The sequence below is a fragment of the Nerophis lumbriciformis genome, linkage group LG17 (assembly GCF_033978685.3).
Source record: "Nerophis lumbriciformis linkage group LG17, RoL_Nlum_v2.1, whole genome shotgun sequence".
Lineage (NCBI taxonomy): Eukaryota > Metazoa > Chordata > Actinopteri > Syngnathiformes > Syngnathidae > Nerophis > Nerophis lumbriciformis.
In genome coordinates, this window is record NC_084564.2 from 44554353 (window position 1) to 44577563 (window position 23211).

At 39.9% G+C, this 23211-nt stretch overlaps 1 protein-coding gene across 2 annotated transcripts in view; it reads right to left on the reverse strand.

Moving 5' to 3' along the window:
• Positions 1 to 233: 233 nt before the first annotated feature.
• The window catches only part of LOC133614293 (multidrug and toxin extrusion protein 1-like), a 61968-nt gene continuing 38990 nt past the window's right edge, over positions 234 to 23211 (reverse strand). The window contains exons 15-16 of one of the 2 annotated variants that reach the window (XM_061972145.1): positions 9309 to 9403; positions 234 to 1094 (exon numbers count right to left, since the gene is read on the reverse strand). In XM_061972145.1, coding sequence (XP_061828129.1) covers positions 804 to 1094; positions 9309 to 9403 — 386 coding nt within the window. In that variant the 3' untranslated portion in view covers positions 234 to 803. The remainder of the gene's footprint in view (positions 1095 to 9308; positions 9404 to 23211) is intronic. The other variant, XM_061972146.2, reaches the window with a different exon arrangement.

Genomic DNA, 23211 nt, shown 5'->3' on the forward strand with positions numbered 1-23211 from the left:
ACTGGTTGGGCAAACTCCCATGCACCCTCAAGGACCCTTATTTATTCTTGTAAAAGACTAATGCAATGCCACACACAGATATAAATAGTCCGCTAAACAATTGGAGTAGTCTTTAAAAATTCTTTACTGATGGACAGATGAATAGAAATAGGCTAGATGAATAAATGAACAGTCAATCAAACTATAAGCTACATTCTTGTATGACAACAGAATGGCTAGCAGAACAGACTTAGCTTACCGGTACTCATTTAGTATTTGCTAGTTGTACTTTACACATCACAAAAAAGGTCCATTCGGATCGCTAACGTTGTTAGCATAAAGGAATGGGATTTAACATAGAGAAAATTAGCATCAGGGCTATATTTACCCCAGTAATATCATCAACACTTACCTGACTGGATGAAGTCCTTGGGCTCAAATACTAGTGTGGCCTCAATAGCCCTGCTGTGGCGTGTTGCATGCTGGGAATTATCTGGCCATGTGATTGCCATGAATCGATTTACGTGGACCCCGACTTAAACAAGTTGAAAAACGTATTGGGGTGTTACCATTTAGTGGTCAATTGTACGAAATATGTACTGTACTGTGCAATCAATCAATCAATGGAAGAATGCACTGCATATGTGATGGAGGAATGCACAGTGCAGGGTTGAAATTCAACGGAATTTGCATTAAATCAGGTTGTTTTAGCTAATAATCATGTTGCGAGATCTAGCATGTTGCATTCAATGATTATTCACATTAATTCCTGTTAATTCCCATGGAAAGTTTCCAACTTTGAATATTCCCCAAATGTTGCAACCCTAATCAGGAGTGTAACTGCCATTACTCCAGTGGGTTGTAGTCTGATTACCGTTGGGGTGCAAGATCCGTGGTAAGGGAACCAAGTAGTGCACACCTGCACCCGCAGCCAGGAGAGCGAGAGCGGCAAAGAGAGTCAGGCCACGCCTGAGGAGCAGCTGGCCGAGTGAGAGCTGCTCAGCGTTGGCTCGCCGTGTGACGGCGTCGGCCTCGGACCGGACAGGTTGGTACTGGTCCGGTACAGCAGAACTTAGGAGGGCCACATGGCTGTTCTTCTGGGCTCGCTTTACAGCCTGGACAAAACATTCATCAATACAATCATTTGACGGCAGCAACTCTGCATACTTTATATAGAATGCAGATTTAATTGTGAAAACTAAGTCATGAATGAATGTGTCTCATAGTCCTTATAGTGTTGTGTCCTAAGTGCATACTTGCCAACCTTGAGACCTACGATTTCGGGGGGTGGGGGGCGTGGTTAAGATATATATATATATATATATATATATATATATATATATATATATATATATATATATATATATATATATATATATATATGTATGTGTGGGAAAAAAAATCACAAGACTATTTCATCTCTACAGGCCTGTTTCATGAGGGGGTTCCCTCAATCATCAGGAGATTTTAATGGGAGCATTCACATACCATGGTTTATATAGGGCACAGAGTGGGTGGGTACAGGCTGGCGTAGGGGCGTGGTGATTGGCTCATGTGTTACCTAGGAGGTGTTTCCATCTGTGGCGGCATGCTGTTACAATTTCGCTGCACTTGTTGAGGGATGACAGGTCTGGACGGTAAATAATAAACAGTTTCTCTTTCAAGCATAGGTTGCATCTTTTATTACCACTATTGTAAGGTGTGCTGGATGCAAGAATTTGCCATGTTATTGAATATTCAACATTATTGTCTTTGAGGTCCCAAATGTGTTTGCTGAGTTCTGTGGTATTCCGCAGGTTTTGGTTCCTGAAAGAAGCCTTGTGATTGTTCCATCTGGTTTTGAATTCTCCCTCGGTTAATCCTACATATGTGTCGGATGTGTTAATGTCCTTGCGTGTTACCTTAGATTGGTAGACAACTGATGTTTGTAAGCACCCCCCGTTGAGAGGGCAATCAGGTTTCTTTCGACAGTTGCAGCCTTTGTTGGTTTTGGAGTCGCTCTGTCCGGGGGCCGACGGCTCATTTGCAATTGTTTTGTTGTGGTTTGAGATAATTTGTCGTATATTGTTCATACAGCTGTAGCTCAATTTAATGTTGTTCTTGTTGAATACTTTTCTTAGGGTGTTGTCTTTGGGAAAGTGTTTGTCAATCAGATTGAGGAATTTGTGGCCAATGTTAGTTGAGACGTTTTTGCTGTATGGGGGGTTGTACCAGATGATGTCGTTTCGTTTTCTGTTCTTTTTTGGTTGGTTTCCTGGCGTGGGTTCATAGGTGAGGGTGAAATTGTATCCGCTTTCATCAAGCAAAACAATTGCAAATGAGCCGTCGGCCCCCGGACAGAGCGACTCCAAAACCAACAAAGGCTGCAACTGTCGAAAGAAACCTGATTGCCCTCTCAACGGGGGGTGCTTACAAACATCAGTTGTCTACCAATCTAAGGTAACACGCAAGGACATTAACACATCCGACACATATGTAGGATTAACCGAGGGAGAGTTCAAAACCAGATGGAACAATCACAAGGCTTCTTTCAGGAACAAAAACCTGCGGAATACCACAGAACTCAGCAAACACATTTGGGACCTCAAAGACAATAATGTTGAATATTCAATAACATGGCAAATTCTTGCATCCAGCACACCTTACAATAGTGGTAATAAAAGATGCAACCTATGCTTGAAAGAGAAACTGTTTATTATTTACCGTCCAGACCTGTCATCCCTCAACAAGCGCAGCGAAATTGTAACAGCATGCCGCCATAGACGGAAACACCTCCTAGGTAACACATGAGCCAATCACCACGCCCCTAGGCCAGCCTGCACCCACCCACTCTGTGCCCTATATAAACCATGGTATGTGAATGCTCCCATTAAAATCTCCTGATGATTGAGGGAACCCCCCTCATGAAACAGGCCTGTAGAGATGAAATAGTCTTGTGATTTTTTTCCCACACATACATATATTGCGCTCTACTACGGTATCGAGCACTATTTTTTGGATAACCTTATTAAGACACATATATATATATATATATATATATATATATATATATATATATATATATATATATATATGAGAAATACTTACTACACACATAACACTCATCTACTCATTGTTGAGTTAAGGGTTGAATTCTCCATCCTTGTTCTATTCTCTGTCACTATTTCAGAACACACACATTATACAAATATACATTATAAAATCAATAAGAAAACGGGAGCTCTAATTTGGGAGTCTGAATTAGGATCAGAAGTTCCTATATAAACATTGCGCACTCACGTCGCCTTTTTGTATTGATTACTGCAGCTGTGCACTGGATTCATTCACAAATACAAACTACAACTCACAAACACTTTAGAGTTAGGCTCCACCATCAGAATGTGTACTTAAACTTATAAAGATCACATGGATATTATTCAGTGAGTTGATTCACCAAAACTAACCTGTTATACAGGAGGAAAAAACACACAGGACGTTTCAATTGTTCACAGACTGGTCGCGCTCATCAGAATGACAAGACACTTCCGGTCTGCAGGTGATAGCATTCAATTGGGAAGAAACGCCCTACTGCCCCCTACTGACCAATGTGAATACTGATAAATGTGTAATGACAGCTCCAAAAACGAATTCAAACCACAAAATAAAATAAATAAATCAACACAAAAATGTGACACATTATGGGTGGGTCACATATGCATGTACAGTAGATGGCAGTATTGTCCTGTTTAAAAGTGTCACAACATTGCTGTTTACGGCAGACGAACTGCTTTACGGTAGACGAAAACTTGACTGCTGTTGTTGTGTGTTGTTACCGCGCTGGGAGGACGTTAATGAAACTGCCTAACAATAAACCCACATAAGAAACCAATCATTAGCTGTTTATATTGTGGGAAAGCGGACGTGTGAACAGGCTGTCAACACGTCACTCAGGTCCGTGTGGAGCTGGAGGGGGCGTGGCCTCCAGCTCCGCCTGAATTTCGGGAGATTTTCGGGAGAAAATTTGTCCCGGGAGGTTTTCGGGAGAGGCGCTGAATTTCGGGAGTCTCCCGGAAAATCCGGGAGGGTTGGCAAGTATGCCTAAGTGTTGTTGCCAAGTAAGCATTAATGGCTCATTTTCTCATTTGGCATTGGAGCAGTTACAATTGAGCATTAAAAATAAATGATTGTTTTGCTCTAGACCTACTACAGACTACTACTACTACTACTAAGTCTTTACATGCTTGGAATCTGCATCATATACTAGTTACTATGCTCATCTAATTAGTCACTATGGTCATCTAATTAGTTTATGGTGATCTAATTAGTTACTATGCTCATCTAATTACTTACTATGCTCATCGAATTAGTTACTATGGTCATCAAATTAGTTACTATGGTCATCAAATTAGTTACTATGCTCATCTAATTAGTTACTATGGTCATCTAATTAGTTACTATGCTCATCTAATTACTTACTATGCTCATCAAATTACTTACTATGCTCATCAAATTAGTTACTATGCTCATCTAATTAGTTACTATGCTCATCAAATTAGTTACTATGCTCATCGAATTAGTTACTATGGTCATCTAATTAGTTACTATGGTGATCTAATTAGTTACTATGCTCATCTAATTAGTTACTATGGTGATCTAATTAGTTACTATGCTCATCTAATTAGTTACTATGGTCATCGAATTAGTTACTATGGTCATCAAATTAGTTACTATTGCCATCTAATTAGTTACTATGGTGATCGAATTAGTTACTATGCTCATCTAATTAGTTACTATGCTCATCAAATTAGTTACTATGCTCATCAAATTAGTTACTATGGTCATCGAATTAGTTACTATGGTCATCAAATTTGTTACTATGGTCATCAAATTAGTTACTATGCTCATCTAATTAGTTACTATGCTCATCAAATTAGTTACTATGCTCATCGAATTAGTTACTATGCTCATCTAATTAGTTACTATGGTCATCGAATTAGTTACTATGGTCATCAAATTAGTTACTATTGTCATCTAATTAGTTACTATGGTGATCGAATTAGTTACTATGGCCATCTAATTAGTTACTATGCTCATCAAATTAGTTACTATGCTCATCTAATTAGTTACTATGCTCATCTAATTAGTTACTATGGTCATCAAATTAGTTACTATTGTCATCTAATTAGTTACTATGGTGATCGAATTAGTTACTATGGCCATCTAATTAGTTACTATGCTCATCTAATTAGTTACTATGCTCATCTAATTAGTTACTATGCTCATCTAATTAGTTACTATGCTCATCTAATTACTTACTATGCTCATCTAATTAGTTACTATGCTCATCTAATTAGTTACTATGCTCATCTAATTACTTACTATGCTCATCTAATTAGTTACTATGCTCATCTAATTACTTACTATGCTCATCTAATTAGTTACTATGCTCATCTAATTACTTACTATGCTCATCTAATTAGTTACTATGCTCATCTAATTAGTTACTATGCTCATCGAATTAGTTACTATGGTGATCTAATTAGTTACTATGCTCATCTAATTAGTTACTATGCTCATCTAATTACTTACTATGTTCATCTAATTACTTACTATGCTCATCTAATTAGTTACTATGCTCATCTAATTACTTACTATGCTCATCTAATTAGTTACTATGCTCATCAAATTAGTTACTATTGTCATCTAATTAGTTACTATGGTGATCGAATTAGTTACTATGCTCATCTAATTAGTTACTATGCTCATCAAATTAGTTACTATGCTCATCTAATTACTTACTATGCTCATCTAATTAGTTACTATGCTCATCTAATTAGTTACTATGCTCATCTAATTAGTTACTATGTTCATCTAATTACTTACTATGCTCATCTAATTAGTTACTATGTTCATCTAATTAGTTACTATGCTCATCTAATTACTTACTATGCTCATCTAATTAGTTACTATGCTCATCTAATTACTTACTATGCTCATCTAATTAGTTACTATGCTCATCTAATTACTTACTATGCTCATCTAATTAGTTACTATGCTCATCTAATTAGTTACTATGCTCATCGAATTAGTTACTATGGTGATCTAATTAGTTACTATGCTCATCTAATTAGTTACTATGGTCATCGAATTAGTTACTATGATCATCAAATTAGTTACTATTGTCATCTAATTAGTAACTATGGTGATCGAATTAGTTACTATGCTCATCTAATTAGTTACTATGCTCATCAAATTAGTTACTATGGTCATCAAATTAGTTACTATGGTCATCGAATTAGTTACTATGGTCATCGAATTAGTTACTATGGTCATCAAATTAGTTACTATGGTCATCAAATTAGTTACTATGTTCATCTAATTAGTTACTATGCTCATCTAATTAGTTACTATGGTCATCTAATTAGTTACTATTGTCATCTAATTAGTTACTATGGTGATCGAATTAGTTACTATGCTCATCTAATTAGTTACTATGCTCATCAAATTAGTTACTATGGTCATCGAATTAGTTACTATGGTCATCGAATTAGTTAATATGGTCATCTAATTAGTTACTATGGTGATCAAATTAGTTACTATGGTCATCTAATTAGTTACTATGGTAATGTAAGTCAGCTCAGACGAGGCACCAAGCAGTGTGGGTGGGGAGCGTTTCCACAGAGTGTTTCCAGAGTGTGAAATGTGGGTGTCAGGGACAGACGTGGAAGGAGATTTTGACAACAAAGTTGTAAAGTTTAGTGATATATCACATATATCACATTGTAGCTGGTTTATGTTACCCTTCATGTTCATATTTCACTGTTTGTTGCATTTTTGTTGTGTTTGGCTTGATTGTAAAACATGTGGATGGAGAGGGGGTGTGACGTTCATATGTTGTCAATATTCACTGTTTTATCCTTCATAGTTAATATTGTAACATTCTTTATTTTCATCTACATTCTGGGTGTCTTTCAGTAAAAAAAAAGTAAAATTTAAGGCGGTCTGTCATAACGTTTTTAGCTTTCAATCAGACATTATTGTGTGGTTTTGTATTAGTGTTCCTAAAAATAGATATACCGGCCCCCAGACACATGTTTTTCTCTAAATTTGGCCCCCCGAGTCAAAATAATTGCCCAGGCCTGGCCTATTAGATAGTTTGTTGTTGTCTGTTTTTTGTTTGTTTGTTTTTTTACATTTATGAGAAAATGCAATAAGAGTACAGTAATAAAGTACTGTACCATTCTACACAACATCCTTTTTGACAACTTCAGTCATAATGAGCCTTATTACCTTTGCAAAGCGGTTAGCAGGATTACACATAACCGTAAAAGCCATGAAGAACCTTTTATACGCCAATGTGCTGGAGGATCAGGATCAACATATTTACAAGTCAAAAATGATTGTTCCCAATGTTGGTTGTGCAATAATTTGCATTGTGAAGCAACTTGAGGCTGAACAGACTGCACTGTTTGGATTGGAACAGCAGAGGCACCGCAGACTCGTCTGAACTAGTCTTCTGCATGTCTGAAGAAGACTACACCGTCAATAACGGTGTGGTATTGCACGACAATATTCTGCTTAATAAAAGGTACGCTCATGGAAAGAGTAATTAAGAACATTTTGATTTAGCATTAAAATAAAGAAGAATCATCACTTAATCCCAGTCTGTGGAACGCTCTCCCTGACCACCTGATGGCACCACAGACTGTGGATGCTTTTAAAAAGGCTTAAAAACCTTCTTTTTAAAAAAACATTTTTTTTTAGATATATGCATACTAGTTCTAGCTATTAGGCTGTTCTAGTTTTTATTTTTATTTTTTTGTATTATCTTTTTATTTTATTTTTTTAATGCACTAGCACTTTGAGGTTGGCAAATAAAATCTATTATTAATCTACTAATTCAACTTAGCACTTTGAGGTTGGCAAATAAAATCTATTATTATTAATCTACTAATTCAACTAATTCTTCAATTCCCTATCAAGGATTGAGGCATCAATTTTCACTTTTTCATTGGGGTCTAATTAATGAGTAACCCACCTGAGCAAAAAAAACTAAACAATTATGCTTGCTGTGTGTGGCAGTTAGTACCCACCAGAGGTGGGTAGAGTAGCCAGAAATTGTACTCAAGTAAGAGTACTGTTACTTTAGAGATTTATTACTCAAGTAAAAGTAAGGAGTAGTCACCCAAATATTTACTTGAGTAAAAGTAAAAAGTATGTTGTGAAAAAACTACTCAAGTACTGAGTAACTGATGAGTAACATACACACACATATCATATATATATATATATATATATATATATATATATATATATATATATATATACACATACATTGATATATAGAGTATATCATTTATATTTATTTATTTTGCCGTTTTTGTTTACATGTTAAAGGTGTTTTAATGAATATACATGCATGTTTAACACATATAGATTCCTTTCTTTCATGAAGACAAGAATATAAGTTGGTGTATTACCTGATTCTGATGACTTGCATTGATTGCAATCAGACAGCAGTGCTTAACGTCCACGTTTTCAAATGCAGGAGAAAAAAAGTTCCTCCTTTCTGTCTAATACCACATGAAAGTGGTTGGTTTTTGGCATCTTATTTGTCCAGCTTCCATATTCGTTTTCACACACTTTACAAGAAATACATTGGCGGCAAATTCCGTAGCTTGCTAGCTTGTTTGCGCTGGCTTTCGGAGACTCTTATTTTGAAAGCTCAGGCGCGATGGAGCGGCACTTTTATTGTGAAGACAGGAACTGTGCAGTCAGTCTTTAGGCTTGTGACGGGATGTACGTTTGAAATAAAAAAGTGTCTTTTTTCCTTCACACTTTTGATTGATTGATTGAAACTTGTATTAGTAGATTGCACAGTACAGTACATATTCCGTACAATTAACACCCCGATAAGTTTTTCAACTTGTTTAAGTCAGGTCATGTGACCGCCTGGCTCTGTTTGATTGGTCCAACGTCACCAGTGACTGCATCTGATTGGTGGAACGGAGTGAACGTCACCAGTGACTGTATTTGTTGAAACACTATGAAGGTCTGTCTGACAGACCAAAACAAACAAAGCGTGCATTAACAGATCGATAAAAATTAGTAGCGAGTAGTGAGCTGAATGTAGATAAAAGTAGCGGAGTAAAAGTAGCGTTTCTTCTCTATAAATATACTCAAGTAAAAGTAAAAGTATGTTGCATTAAAACTACTCTTAGAAGTACAATTTATCCCAAAAGTTACTCAAGTAGATGTAACGGAGTAAATGTAGCGCGTTACTACCCACCTCTGGTACCCACTTTGTAATGCACATTACTGCCACCTACAGGACTGTAGTGGTATCTTACCTCCTCTGTCATCTTGTCCCAGTCCAGCTTGAAGATGACGATAATGTAAAATGTGGACTGCAAGATGACACAAATGAGAATCCCCAGCCAGAAGCCTGTGCAGAAAAATAGCAACGAATAAGTCTTGACTTGAATTGACGACTCGTTAACAAGGTGACAACACAATAATGAGTCATGGCTTCAAAGCATTGATTTACAGTCACATTAGGGCTGTCAATCTTTGGGCGCCACACGATTCGATTTGATTCAGAATCGATTCTTGATTCAAAATCAATATTTTTTTTTTTTTTTTTTTTTTTTTTTATAACATTGGGTGCCAGTTCTATAATTAACTACATTCCTCCATAAAATACATAAAAAGCTCTGATACATTTCTGTATTACTTTAAAAAAATAACTTGTATTGTTTAATAACGCTCTACCTTTACAATTCTACATTTGTAAATTAAATCTGGACAGCAGATATTTGCATCTATAATATGGACAGTACAGATTAAAAATAATACAATTATATATACCGTATTTTCCGCACTATAAGGCGCACCTAAAAACCACAAATTTTCTCAAAAGCTGACAGTGCGCCTTATAACCCGGTGCGCTTTATATATGGATTAATATTACGATTCATTTTCATAAAGTTTCGATCTCGCAACTTCGGTAAACAGCCGCCATCTTTTTTCCCGGTAGAACAGGAAGCGCTTCTTCTTCTACGCAAGCAACCGCCAAGGTAAGCACCCGCCCCCATAGAAGAGGAAGCGCTTCTTCTTCTACTGTAAGCAACCACCCGCCCCCGGAAGAAAAAGAAGCGCGCGGATATTTCGTTTCATTTCCTTTGTGTGTTTACATCTGTAAAGACCAGACTACAAAATGGCTCCTACTAAGCGACACGCTTATAACGCAGAATTTAAACTTAAGGCAATAAGTCATGCCGAAGAACACGGAAATAGAGCAGCAGCAAGAGAATATAACATAAATGAATCAATGGTGCGTAGGTGGAGGAAGCAAGAAGATGACCTGCGCCAGGTAAAGAAGACAAAACAGAGTTTCCGAGGGAACAAAGCAAGATGGCTACTGTTAGAGGACAAACTCGAACAGTGGGTTGTTGAGCAGAGAGCAGCAAGCAGAAGTGTCAGCACCATCACTATTCGAATGAAGGCAACAACGCTAGCAAGCGAACTTCACCTGGATGATTTTAAAGGTGGTGCTTCTTGGTGTTTCCGGTTTATGAAAAGACGCAATCTCTCCATCCGCACACGGACCACTATTTCACAGCAACTGCCTAACGACTTTAAAGAAAAGCTGGCTACTTTCCGTGCATATTGTAAAAACAAGATAGCGGAAAAAAAGATCCGGCCAGAGAACATTATCAACATGGACGAGGTTCCACTGACTTTTGATATTCCTGTGAACCGCACTGTGGATACAACGGGAGCACGTACGGTGAATATTCGCACCACAGGGAATGAGAAGTCATCCTTCACTGTGGTTCTAGCTTGCCATGCTAATGGCCAGAAACTTCCACCCATGGTGATATTCAAAAGGAAGACCTTGCCAAAAGAGACCTTTCCAGCCGGCGTCATCATAAAAGCTAACTCGAAGGGATGGATGGATGAAGAAAAGATGAGCGAGTGGTTAAGGGAAGTTTACGCGAAGAGGCCGGGTGGCTTTTTTCACACAGCTCCGTCCATGTTGATATACGACTCTATGCGCGCCCACATCACAGATGGTGTCAAAAAACAAGTGAAGCACACAAATACAACACTCGCCGTCATTCCAGGTGGATTAACCAAAGAACTCCAACCGCTGGATATTGGTGTCAACAGGGCATTCAAATCACGACTGCGAACGGCGTGGGAACAATGGATGACCGAAGGCGAACACACCTTCACTAAGACAGGCAGACAGCGCCGGACGACATACGCCAACATCTGCCAGTGGATCGTAAATGCCTGGGCAGATATTTCGGTCACAACTGTGGTCCGAGCTTTCCGGAAGGCAGGATTCACAGAACTACTGGACAACAACAGTGACACTGACTCCGATGACTTCGACGAGACGGAACCGGCCATTTTGGATCCCACGCTTGCGCAACTTTTCAATTCGGACACAGAAGATGAAGAATTCGAAGGATTTACGAATGAAGAATAACTTCAGAAAGTGAGCGCTATGTTTATTTTGTGTGTTGTGACATTAACGTTCGAGCAACATTATGTTGCTATTGCTCTACACCATTTTGAATTTTACTATGTTTGTGATTGCACATTTGCGTACATTTTGGGACAGAGTTGTTTGAACGCTGGTTTTCAATATATTATTAAAGTTTGACTGAACTATCTGACTGTTTTTATGACATTCCCTTTAGCGCAGCGTAGGCGCGGCTTATAATCCGGGGCGGTTTATTGGTGGACAAAGTTATGAAATATGTAATTCATTGAAGGTGCGGCTAATAATCCGGTGCGCCTTATAGTGCGGAAAATACGGTATATCTTTTTTTAATCCAGTTTTGATTTTTTTTAAATTGATTAAGAATTGTTCCAATAAGAATCACAATTCAATTGAAAACCACCCCTAGAAGTCGTCAATAAGGGGAATGCATGTATGCAGTGGTGTGCCGTCACACCTTCTCTGCTGGCCTAACATAACCACAAATCATCATAATTAAAGTTAATTTACTTTCCCTAAATATGTAAACGTATTCATATTCTCTTCATGTCATATTATGCTCCTTCCAGTGCTGTTGTTTTTAGTTTTAGTTTGTATCCAATCAGAATTCAGCTAGCTTATGTTGCCATGCTGTACCAAAATCTGCCTTCAGAATCAACAATGTGTGTGCACTGTAACATACAGTTGATAGATAATTGCCATAGCCAATCAGATCAGGAGTTGTTGTCAGTAAGACCTTCTAGATGGCCTCACCTTGAACGTGGCATTTACGCCTCCTGTGATTGGATACTCACTTGTTACTACCAAGTGAGTATCCAATCAGAAGTTTCACTTGAGGAAAGCAGGAAGTGTTGCACTGGAGCGCAGCTATAGCAGAGAAACCCACAAAGAAGGAGAACAAAACATTGATAAGGTGGCAAAACCCTTGTTTTCAAGAAGGGTATTTAAAGAGAAACTACATCTACACTCTTAGAAATAAAAGTGCTAAGTAGAACCATATAAGGTTCTTCGGCTCGTCCTCATAGGAGAACCCTTTTTGGCTCCAGGTAGAACCTTTTTATAAAGGTTCCACCTGGAACCCTTTCGGAGGGTTCTACCTAGAACTGTGTGTGTAAGGTTCCACCCAGAACCCCCCATGAGAGGTTCTACAAAGAACCCACACAGGGAGTTCCACTAAGAACCCTTTCATGTTTCAAGGGTTTCATCTAGAACCCACGCAGGGAGTTCCACTAAGAACCCTTTCGTATTTCAAGGGTTTTATCTAGAACCCACACAGGGAGTTCCACTAAGAACCCTTTTGTATTTCAAGACTTTCATCTAGAACCCACGCAGGGAGTTCCACTAAGAACCCTTTTGTATTTCAAGGGTTTCATCTAGAACCCACACAGGGAGTTCCACTAAGAACCCTTTCGTTTGTCAAGGGTTTCATCTAGAACCCATGCAGGGAGTTCCACTAAGAACCCTTTCAGGTTTCAAGGGTTTCATCTAGAACCCACACAGGGAGTTCCACAAAGAACTCTTTCATGTTTCAAGGGTTTCATCTAGACCTGACACAGGGGGTTCTAAAAACATCCCTTTTCAAAGGTTTTCACCGATAACCGTCTTGTCTTCTGAGGGTTCTATAAAGAACCATATTGTATTCTACAGATCAGTTTAGTTCATATTATATTGTGGTCATTTATCATGTTGACATTGAACAAACATTCAAAACATTTTAATGAGAAAAACATTTATTTAAAGATAGGCACCATTATTGGCAAATGTTATCAGGAAGTATGTCCCTGGTGACACAGGATCTTACCCATGCTTTCAACAATCCCTGAAGAACTCTTTCTTCCAAAAACGGTTCTCTGGATCAAAATAGTTCTTACTGGAACCCTTAGTGTTATAGTGAGAACCCTTTTAAAACCAATTATTCAGAAAAGGGGTTTTAAAGGGTTCTCTGGATCAAAATGGTTCTTACTGGAACCATTAGCGTTACCAAGAATCCTTGAAAAACCCTTTCTTCGGGAAAGGGTTTTTCAGAAGAACCTCAGCCCTTGTAGAAGAACCCTTTTAGAACCCTTATTTCTAAGAGTGTAGTGAGACCATGTCGGAAAACCCCGCAAGCTAGCTCAGCTGTCCTGTGTCATGTCTGTGTGATCATGTTTTGTTTTAGTCATGTTCGGTTTTGTTTTTGGACTTTTTGTGCACTTTTGTTTTGTTTTGTCACCATAGCAACCCATTAGTTTTCACCTGTCACGTCACGCACCTGTTTCACGTTTTGAGTCACGCACCTGTTTTCGTTAATCATGTCGGTAGTATTTAAGTTCATTGTTTTCAGTTCGTCGTTCTGGCGACATCCCGGATTCATACCCCTGTCAGACTTTTACCTCTGCGCACTTCATAGTCCATGCAAAGTAAGTTTTTTGTTTATTAATGCCACAGTTAGTGTTTTTGTTTAATTGTTCACAGTTTTTTGCCCACGTGCAAGTCTTTTTGTACCGTTAGTCAAGTTTGTACATCCGCCTTGAGCGCGTTTTTTGTTCCTTTGAGTGTTATAAATAAATATGTATTCACCTTCACGCCATGACCAGTCCAAATTTACTTGCATCTCGGGAAAACAAACACACCATAGTCCTCGTCTTGACATCCTGGCGATGAAATGGGGAAATGCCCGCCATTTCCACTCGAATCAAGCGACTACGAGGGGTACCACTGACTTATACGGCGTCGAATGGGTGCTACAATGGTAATGATCCGGTGTTGGATCATAGTTTATTTTGGGTTTTGAGTCACTTGTGGTGACAGAAACGACAAAACAGAAACGAACAAAACGAGTGAACACAAGGAGAGCGTGCCTAGCACAAGGAAAGCTAACGGAATAGCACACACAGGGAAGGCATAAGGCAACGCTTAGCTTACGGACACAAGGTATGAACCTGACAGTTGCGTAAAGCAAACAAAAGCACCAGGCTGAGTGACGGGAAAAGGCAGGACTAAATAGCGCTCTGATTAGTGCCCGGGAACAGGTGTGGGTCCCGAACACTAATCAGATGCAGGCGAAACCAATCAGCAACCAAGACAACACAAAACAGGGGTGCTGAAACAGAACTTAAACCACAAGTGACTCAAAACCCCAAATAAACCATGATCCAACACCAGATCATAACAGTACCCCCCTCCTATGGGACAGACTCCAGATGTCCTCAAAACAATAAACCACAATTGTCTCAAAACCCCAAATAAACTATGATCCAACACCGGATCATAACAGTATCCCCCTCCTATGGGACAGATTCCAGATGTCATCAAAACAATATACCACAAGTGACTCAAAACCCCAAATAAACTATGATCCAACACCAGATCATTACAGTAACCCCCTCCTATGGGACAGATTCCAGATGTCCTCAAAACAATAAACCACAAGTGACTCAAAACCCCAAATAAACTATGATCCAACACCAGATCATTACAGTACCCCCTTCCTATGGGACAGATTCCAGATGTCATCAAAACAATAAACCACAAGTGGCTCAAAACCCAAAATAAACTATGGATCCAACACTGGATCATAACAGTACCCCCCTCCTATGGGACAGATTCCAGATGTCCTCAAAACAATAAACCACAAGTGACTCAAAACCCCAAATAAACTATGATCCAACACCAGATCATTACAGTACCCCCCTCCTATGGGACAGATTCCAGATGTCATCAAAACAATAAACCACAAGTGGCTCAAAACCCAAAATAAACTATGGATCCAACACTGGATCATAACAGTACCCCCCTCCTATGGGACAGATTCCAGATGTCCTCAAAACAATAAACCACAAGTGACTCAAAACCCCAAATAAACTATGATCCAACACCAGATCATTACAGTACCCCCCTCCTATGGGACAGATTCCAGATGTCATCAAAACAATAAACCACAAGTGACTCAAAACCCAAAATAAACTATGATCCAACACCGGATCACAACAGTACCCCCCTCCTATGGGACAGATTCCAGATGTCCTCAAAACAATAAACCACAAGTGACTCAAAACCCAAAAAAAACTATGATCCAACACCAAATCATAACACTACCCCCCTCCTATGGGACAGACTCCAGATGTCCTCAGAACAATAAACCACAAGTGACTCAAAACCCAAAAAAAACTATGATCCAACACCAAATCATAACACTACCCCCCTCCTATAAGACAGATTCCAGATGTCCTCAAAACAATAAACTACAAGTGACTCAAAACCCAAAATAAACTATGATCCAACACCGGATCATAACAGTACCCCCCTCCTATGGGACAGATTCCAGATGTCCTCAAAACAATAAACCACAAGTGACTCAAAACCCAAATTAAACTATGATCCAACACCGGATCATAACAGTACCCCCCTCCTATGGGACAGACTCCATATGTCCTCAAAACAATAAACCACAAGTGACTCAAAACCCAAAATAAACTATGATCCAACACCAGATCATTACAGTACCCCCCTCCTATGGGACAGATTCCAGATGTCCTCAAAACAATAAACCACAAGTGACTCAAAACCCAAATTAAACTATGATCCAACACCGGATCATAACAGTACCCCCCTCCTATGGGACAGATTCCAGATGTCATCAAAACAATAAACCACAAGTGACTCAAAACCCAAAATAAACTATGATCCAACACCGGATCATAACAGTAACCCCCTCCTATGGGACAGATTCCAGATGTCCTCAAAACAATAAACCACAAGTGACTCAAAACCCCAAATAAACTATGATCCAACACCAGATCATTACAGTACCCCCTCCTATGGGACAGATTCCAGATGTCATCAAAACAATAAACCACAAGTGACTCAAAACCCCAAATAAACTATGATCCAACACCGGATCATAACAGTACCCCCCTCCTATGGGACAGATTCCAGATGTCCTCAAAACAATAAACCACAAGTGACTCAAAACCCAAAATAAACTATGATCCAACACCGGATCATAACAGTACCCCCCTCCTATGGGACAGACTCCAGATGTCCTCAAAACAATAAACCACAAGTGACTCAAAAACCCAAAATAAACTATGATCCAACACCGGATCATAACAGTACCCCCCTCCTATGGGACAGATTCCAGATGTCCTCAGAACAATAAACCACAAGTGACTCAAAACCCAAAATAAACTATGATCCAACACCTGATCACAGTACCCCCCTCCTATGGGACAGATTCCAGATGTCATCAAAACAATAAACCACAAGTGTCTCAAAACCCAAAATAAACTATGATCCAACACCAGATCACAGTACCCCCCTCCTATGAGACAGATTCCAGATGTCCTCAAAACAATAAACCACAAGTGACTCAAAACCCCAAATAAACTATGATCCAACACCGGATCATAACAGTACCCCCCTCTTATGGGACGGATTCCAGATGTCCTCAAAACAATAAACCACAAGGGACTCAAAACCCCAAATAAACTATGATCCAACACTGGATCATAACAGTACCCCCTCCTATGGGACAGACTCCAGATGTCCTCAAAACAAGTGACTCAAAACCCAAAATAAACTATGATCCAACACCGGATCATAACAGTACCCCCCTCTTATGGGACAGATTCCAGATGTCCTCAAAACAATAAACCACAAGGGACTCAAAACCCCAAATAAACTATGATCCAACACTGGATCATAACAGTACCCCTTCCTATGGGACAGACTCCAGATGTCCTCAAAACAAGTGACTCAAAACCCAAAATAAACTATGATCCAACACCGGATCATAACAGTACCCCCCTCTTATGGGACAGATTCCAGATGTCCTCAAAACAATAAACCACAAGGGACTCAAAACCCCAAATAAACTATGATCCAACACTGGATCATAACAGTACCCCCTCCTATGGGACAGACTCCAGATGTCCTCAAAACAAGTGACTCAAAACCCAAAATAAACTATGATCCAACACCAGATCATAACAGTACCCCCCTCCTATGGGACAGATTCCAGATGTCCTCAAAACAATAAACCACAAGTGACTCAAAACCCAAAATAAACTATGATCCAACACCGGATCATAACAGTACCCCCCTCCTATGGGACAGATTCCAGATGTCCTCAAAACAATAAACCACAAGTGACTCAAAACCCAAAATAAACTATGATCCAACACCAGATCATAACAGTATCCCCCTCCTATGGGACAGATCCCAGATGTCCTCAAAACAATAAACCACAAGTGACTCAAAACCCAAAATAAACTATGATCCAACACCGGATCATAACAGTACCCCCCTCCTATGGGACAGATTCCAGATGTCCTCAAAACAATAAACCACAAGTGTCTCAAAACCCAAAATAAACTATGATCCAACACCGGATCACAGTACCCCCTCCTATGGGACAGATTCCAGATGTCCTCAAAACCCAAAATAAACTGTGATCCAACACCGGATCATAACAGTACCCCCCTCCTATGGGACAGATTCCAGATGTCCTCAGAACAATAAACCACAAGTGACTCAAAACCCAAAATAAACTATGATCCAACACCTGATCACAGTACCCCCCTCCTATGGGACAGATTCCAGATGTCATCAAAACAATAAACCACAAGTGTCTCAAAACCCAAAATAAACTATGATCCAACACCAGATCACAGTACCCCCCTCCTATGAGACAGATTCCAGATGTCCTCAAAACAATAAACCACAAGTGACTCAAAACCCCAAATAAACTATGATCCAACACCGGATCATAACAGTACCCCCCTCCTATGGGACAGATTCCAGATGTCCTCAAAACAATAAACCACAAGTGACTCAAAACCCAAAATTAAACTATGATCCAACACCAGATCATGACAGTACCCCCCTCCTATGGGACAGATTCCAGATGTCCTCAAAACAATAAACCACAAGTGACTCAAAACCCCAAAATAAACTATGATCCAACACCAGATCTTAACAGTACCCCCCTCCTACGGGACAGATTCCAGATGTCCTCAAAACAATAAACCACAAGTGACTCAAAACCCAAATTAAACTATGATCCAACACCAGATCATAACAGTACCCCCCTCCTATGGGACAGATTCCAGATGTCCTCAAAACAATAAACCACAAGTGACTCAAAACCCAAAATAGACTATGATCCAACACCGGACCACAGTACCCCCCTCCTATGGGACGGATTCCAGATGTCATCAAAACAATAAACCACAAGTGACTCAAAACCCCAAATAAACTATGATCCAACACCAGATAATTACAGTACCCCCCTCCTACGGGACAGATTCCAGATGTCCTCAGAACAATAAACCACAAGTGACTCAAAACCCCAAAAAAACTATGATCCAACACCTGATCCTAACAGTACCCCCCTCCTATGGGACAGATTCCAGATGTCATCAAAACAATAAACCGCAAGTGACTCAAAACCCAAAAATAAACTATGATCCAACACCGGATCATAACAGTACCCCCCTCCTATGGGACAGATTCCAGATGTCCTCAAAACAATAAACCACAAGTGACTCAAAACCCCAAATAAACTATGATCCAACACCAGATCATTACAGTACCTCCCTCCTATGGGACAGATTCCAGATGTCCTCAGAACAATAAACCACAAGTGACTCAAAACCCAAAATAAACTATGATCCAACACCAGATCATAACAGTACCCCCCTCCTATGGGACAGATTCCAGATGTCCTCAAAACAATAAACCACAAGTGACTCAAAACCCAAATAAACTATGATCTAACACCAGATCATTACAGTACCCCCCTCCTATGGGACAGATTCCAGATGTCCTCAAAACAATAAACCAAAAGTGACTCAAAACCCCAAATAAACTATGATCCAACACCGGATCATAACAGTACCCCCCTCCTAAGGGAAAGACTCCAGATGTCCTCAAAACAAGTGACTCAAAACCCCAAATAAACTATGATCCAACACCGGATCATAACAGTACCCCCCTCCTATGGGACAGATTCCAGATGTCCTCAAAACAATAAACCACAAGTGACTCAAAACCCCAAATAAACTATGATCCAACACCAGATCATAACAGTACCCCCCTCCTATGGGACAGATTCCAGATGTCCTCAGAACAATAAACCACAAGTGACTCAAAACCCCAAATAAACTATCATCCAACACCTGATCATAACAGTACCCCCCTCCTATGGGACAGACTCCAGATGTCCTCAAAACAATAAACCACACCTGACTCAAAACCCAAAATAAACTATGATCCAACACCGGACCACAGTACCCCCCTCCTATGGGACGGATTCCAGATGTCATCAAAACAATAAACCACAAGTGACTCAAAACCCCAAATAAACTATGATCCAACACCAGATAATTACAGTACCCCCCTCCTACGGGACAGATTCCAGATGTCCTCAGAACAATAAACCACAAGTGACTCAAAACCCCAAAAAAACTATGATCCAACACCTGATCCTAACAGTACCCCCCTCCTATGGGACAGACTCCATATGTCCTCAAAACAATAAACCACAAGTGACTCAAAACCCAAATTAAACTTTGATCCAACACCGGATCATAACAGTACCCCCCTCCTATGGGACAGATTCCAGATGTCCTCAAAACAATAAACCACAAGCGACTCAAAACCCCAAATAAACTATGATCCAACACCGGATCACAGTACCCCCCTCCTATTGGACAGAATCCAGATGTCCTCAAAACAATAAACCACAAGTGACTCAAAACCCAAATTAAACTATGATCTAACACCGGATCATAACAGTACCCCCCTCCTATGGGACAGATTCCATATGTCCTCAAAACAAACCACAAGTGACTCAAAACCCCAAATAAACTATGATCCAACACTGGATCATAACAGTACCCCCCTCCTACGGGACACTCCAGATGTCCTCAAAACAATAAACCACAAGTGTCTCAAAACCCAAATTTAACTATGATCTAACACTGGATCATAACAGTACCCCCCTCCTATGGGACAGATTCCATATGTCCTCAAAACAATAAACCACAAGTGACTCAAAACCCCAAATAAACTATGATCCAACACTGGATCATAACAGTACCCCCCTCCTATGGGACAGATTCCATATGTCCTCAAAACAATAAACCACAAGTGACTCAAAACCCAAAATAAACTATGATCCAACACCAGATCATAACAGTACCCCCCTCCTATGGGACAGACTCCATATGTCCTCAAAACAATAAACCACAAGTGACTCAAAACCCAAATTAAACTTTGATCCAACACCGGATCATAACAGTACCCCCCTCCTATGGGACAGAATCCAGATGTCCTCAAAACAATAAACCACAAGTGACTCAAAACCCAAATTAAACTATGATCTAACACCGGATCATAACAGTACCCCCCTCCTATGGGACAGATTCCATATGTCCTCAAAACAAACCACAAGTGACTCAAAACCCCAAATAAACTATGATCCAACACTGGATCATAACAGTACCCCCCTCCTACGGGACACTCCAGATGTCCTCAAAACAATAAACCACAAGTGTCTCAAAACCCAAATTTAACTATGATCTAACACCGGATCATAACAGTACCCCCCTCCTATGGGACAGAATCCAGATGTCCTCAAAACAATAAACCACAAGTGACTCAAAACCCCAAATAAACTATGATCCAACACCAGATCATAACAGTACCCCCCTCCTATGGGACAGAATCCAGATGTCATCAAAACAATAAACCACAAGTGACTCAAATCCCAAAATAAACTATGATCCAACACCAGATCATAACAGTACCCCCTCCTATGGGACAGACTCCAGATGTCCTCAAAACAATAAACCACAAGTGACTCAAAAACCCAAAATAAACTATGATCCAACACCGGATCATAACAGTACCCCCTCCTATGGGACAGACTCCAGATGTCCTCAAAACAAACCACAAGTGACTCAAAACCCAAATTAAACTATGATCCAACACCAGATCACAACAGTACCCCCCTCCTATGGGACAGATTCCAGATGTCCTCAAAACAATAAACCACAAGTGACTCAAAACCCAAATTAAACTATGATCCAACACCAGATCATAACAGTACCCCCCTCCTATGGGACAGACTCCAGATGTCCTCAAAACAATAAACCACAAGTGACTCAAAACCCCAAATAAACTATGATCCAACACCAGATCATAACAGTACCCCCCTCCTATGGGACAGAATCCAGATGTCCTCAAAACAATAAACCACAAGTGACTCAAAACCCAAAATAAACTATGATCCAACACCGGATCATAACAGTACCCCCTCCTATGGGACAGATTCCAGATGTCCTCAAAACAATAAACCACAAGTGACTCAAAACCCCAAAATAAACTATGATCCAACACCGGATCATAATAGTACCCACCTCCTATGGGACAGATTCCAGGTGTCCTCAAAACAATAAACCACAAATGACTCAAAACCCAAAATAAACTATGATCCAACACCGGATCATAACAGTACCCCCCTCCTATGGGACAGATTCCAGATGTCCCCAAAACAATAAACCACAAGTGACTCCAAACCCAAACTAAACTATGATCCAACACCAGATCATTACAGTACCCCCCTCCTATGGGACAGATTCCAGATGTCCTCAAAACAATAAACCACAAGTGACTCAAAACCCCAAATAAACTATGATCCAACACCGGATCATAACAGTACCCCCCTCCTATGGGACAGACTCCAGATGTCCTCAAAACAATAAACCACAAATGACTCAAAACCCAAAATAAACTATGATCCAACACCGGATCATAACAGTACCCCCCTCCTATGGGACAGATTCCAGATGTCCTCAGAACAATAAACCACAAGTGACTCAAAACCCAAAATAAACTATGATCCAACACCAGATCATAACAGTACCCCCCCTCCTATGGGACAGATTCCAGATGTCCTCAGAACAATAAACCACAAGTGATTCAAAACCCAAATTAAACTATGATCCAACACCAGATCATAACAGTACCCCCCTCCTATGGGACAGATTCCAGATGTCCTCAGAACAATAACAAGTGACTCAAAACCCAAAATTAAACTATGATCCAACACCGGATCATAACAGTACCTCCCTCCTATGGGACAGATTCCAGATGTCCTCAAAACAATAAACCACAAGTGACTCAAAACCCCAAAAAAACTATGATCCAACACCGGATCATAATAGTACCCCCCTCCTATGGGACAGATTCCAGATGTCCTCAAAACAATAAACCACAAGTGACTCAAAACCCAAAATAAACTATGATCCAACACCTGATCATAACAGTACCCCCCTCCTACGGGACAGATTCCAGATGTCCTCAAAACAAACCACAAGTGACTCAAAACCCAAAATAAACTATGATCCAACACCGGATCATAACAGTACCCCCCTCCTATGGGACAGATTCCAGATGTCATCAAAACAAAAAACCAAAAGTGACTCAAAACCCCAAATAAACTATGATCCAACATTGGATCACAGTACCCCCCTCCTATGGGACAGATTCCAGATGTCCTCAAAACAATAAACCACAAGTGACTCAAAACCCCAAATAAACCATGATCCAACACCGGATCATAACAGTACCCCCCTCCTATGGGACAGATTCCAGATGTCCTCAAAACAATAAACCACAAGTGACTCAAAACCCCAAATAAACCATGATCCAACACCGGATCATAACAGTACCCCCCTCCTATGGGACAGATTCCA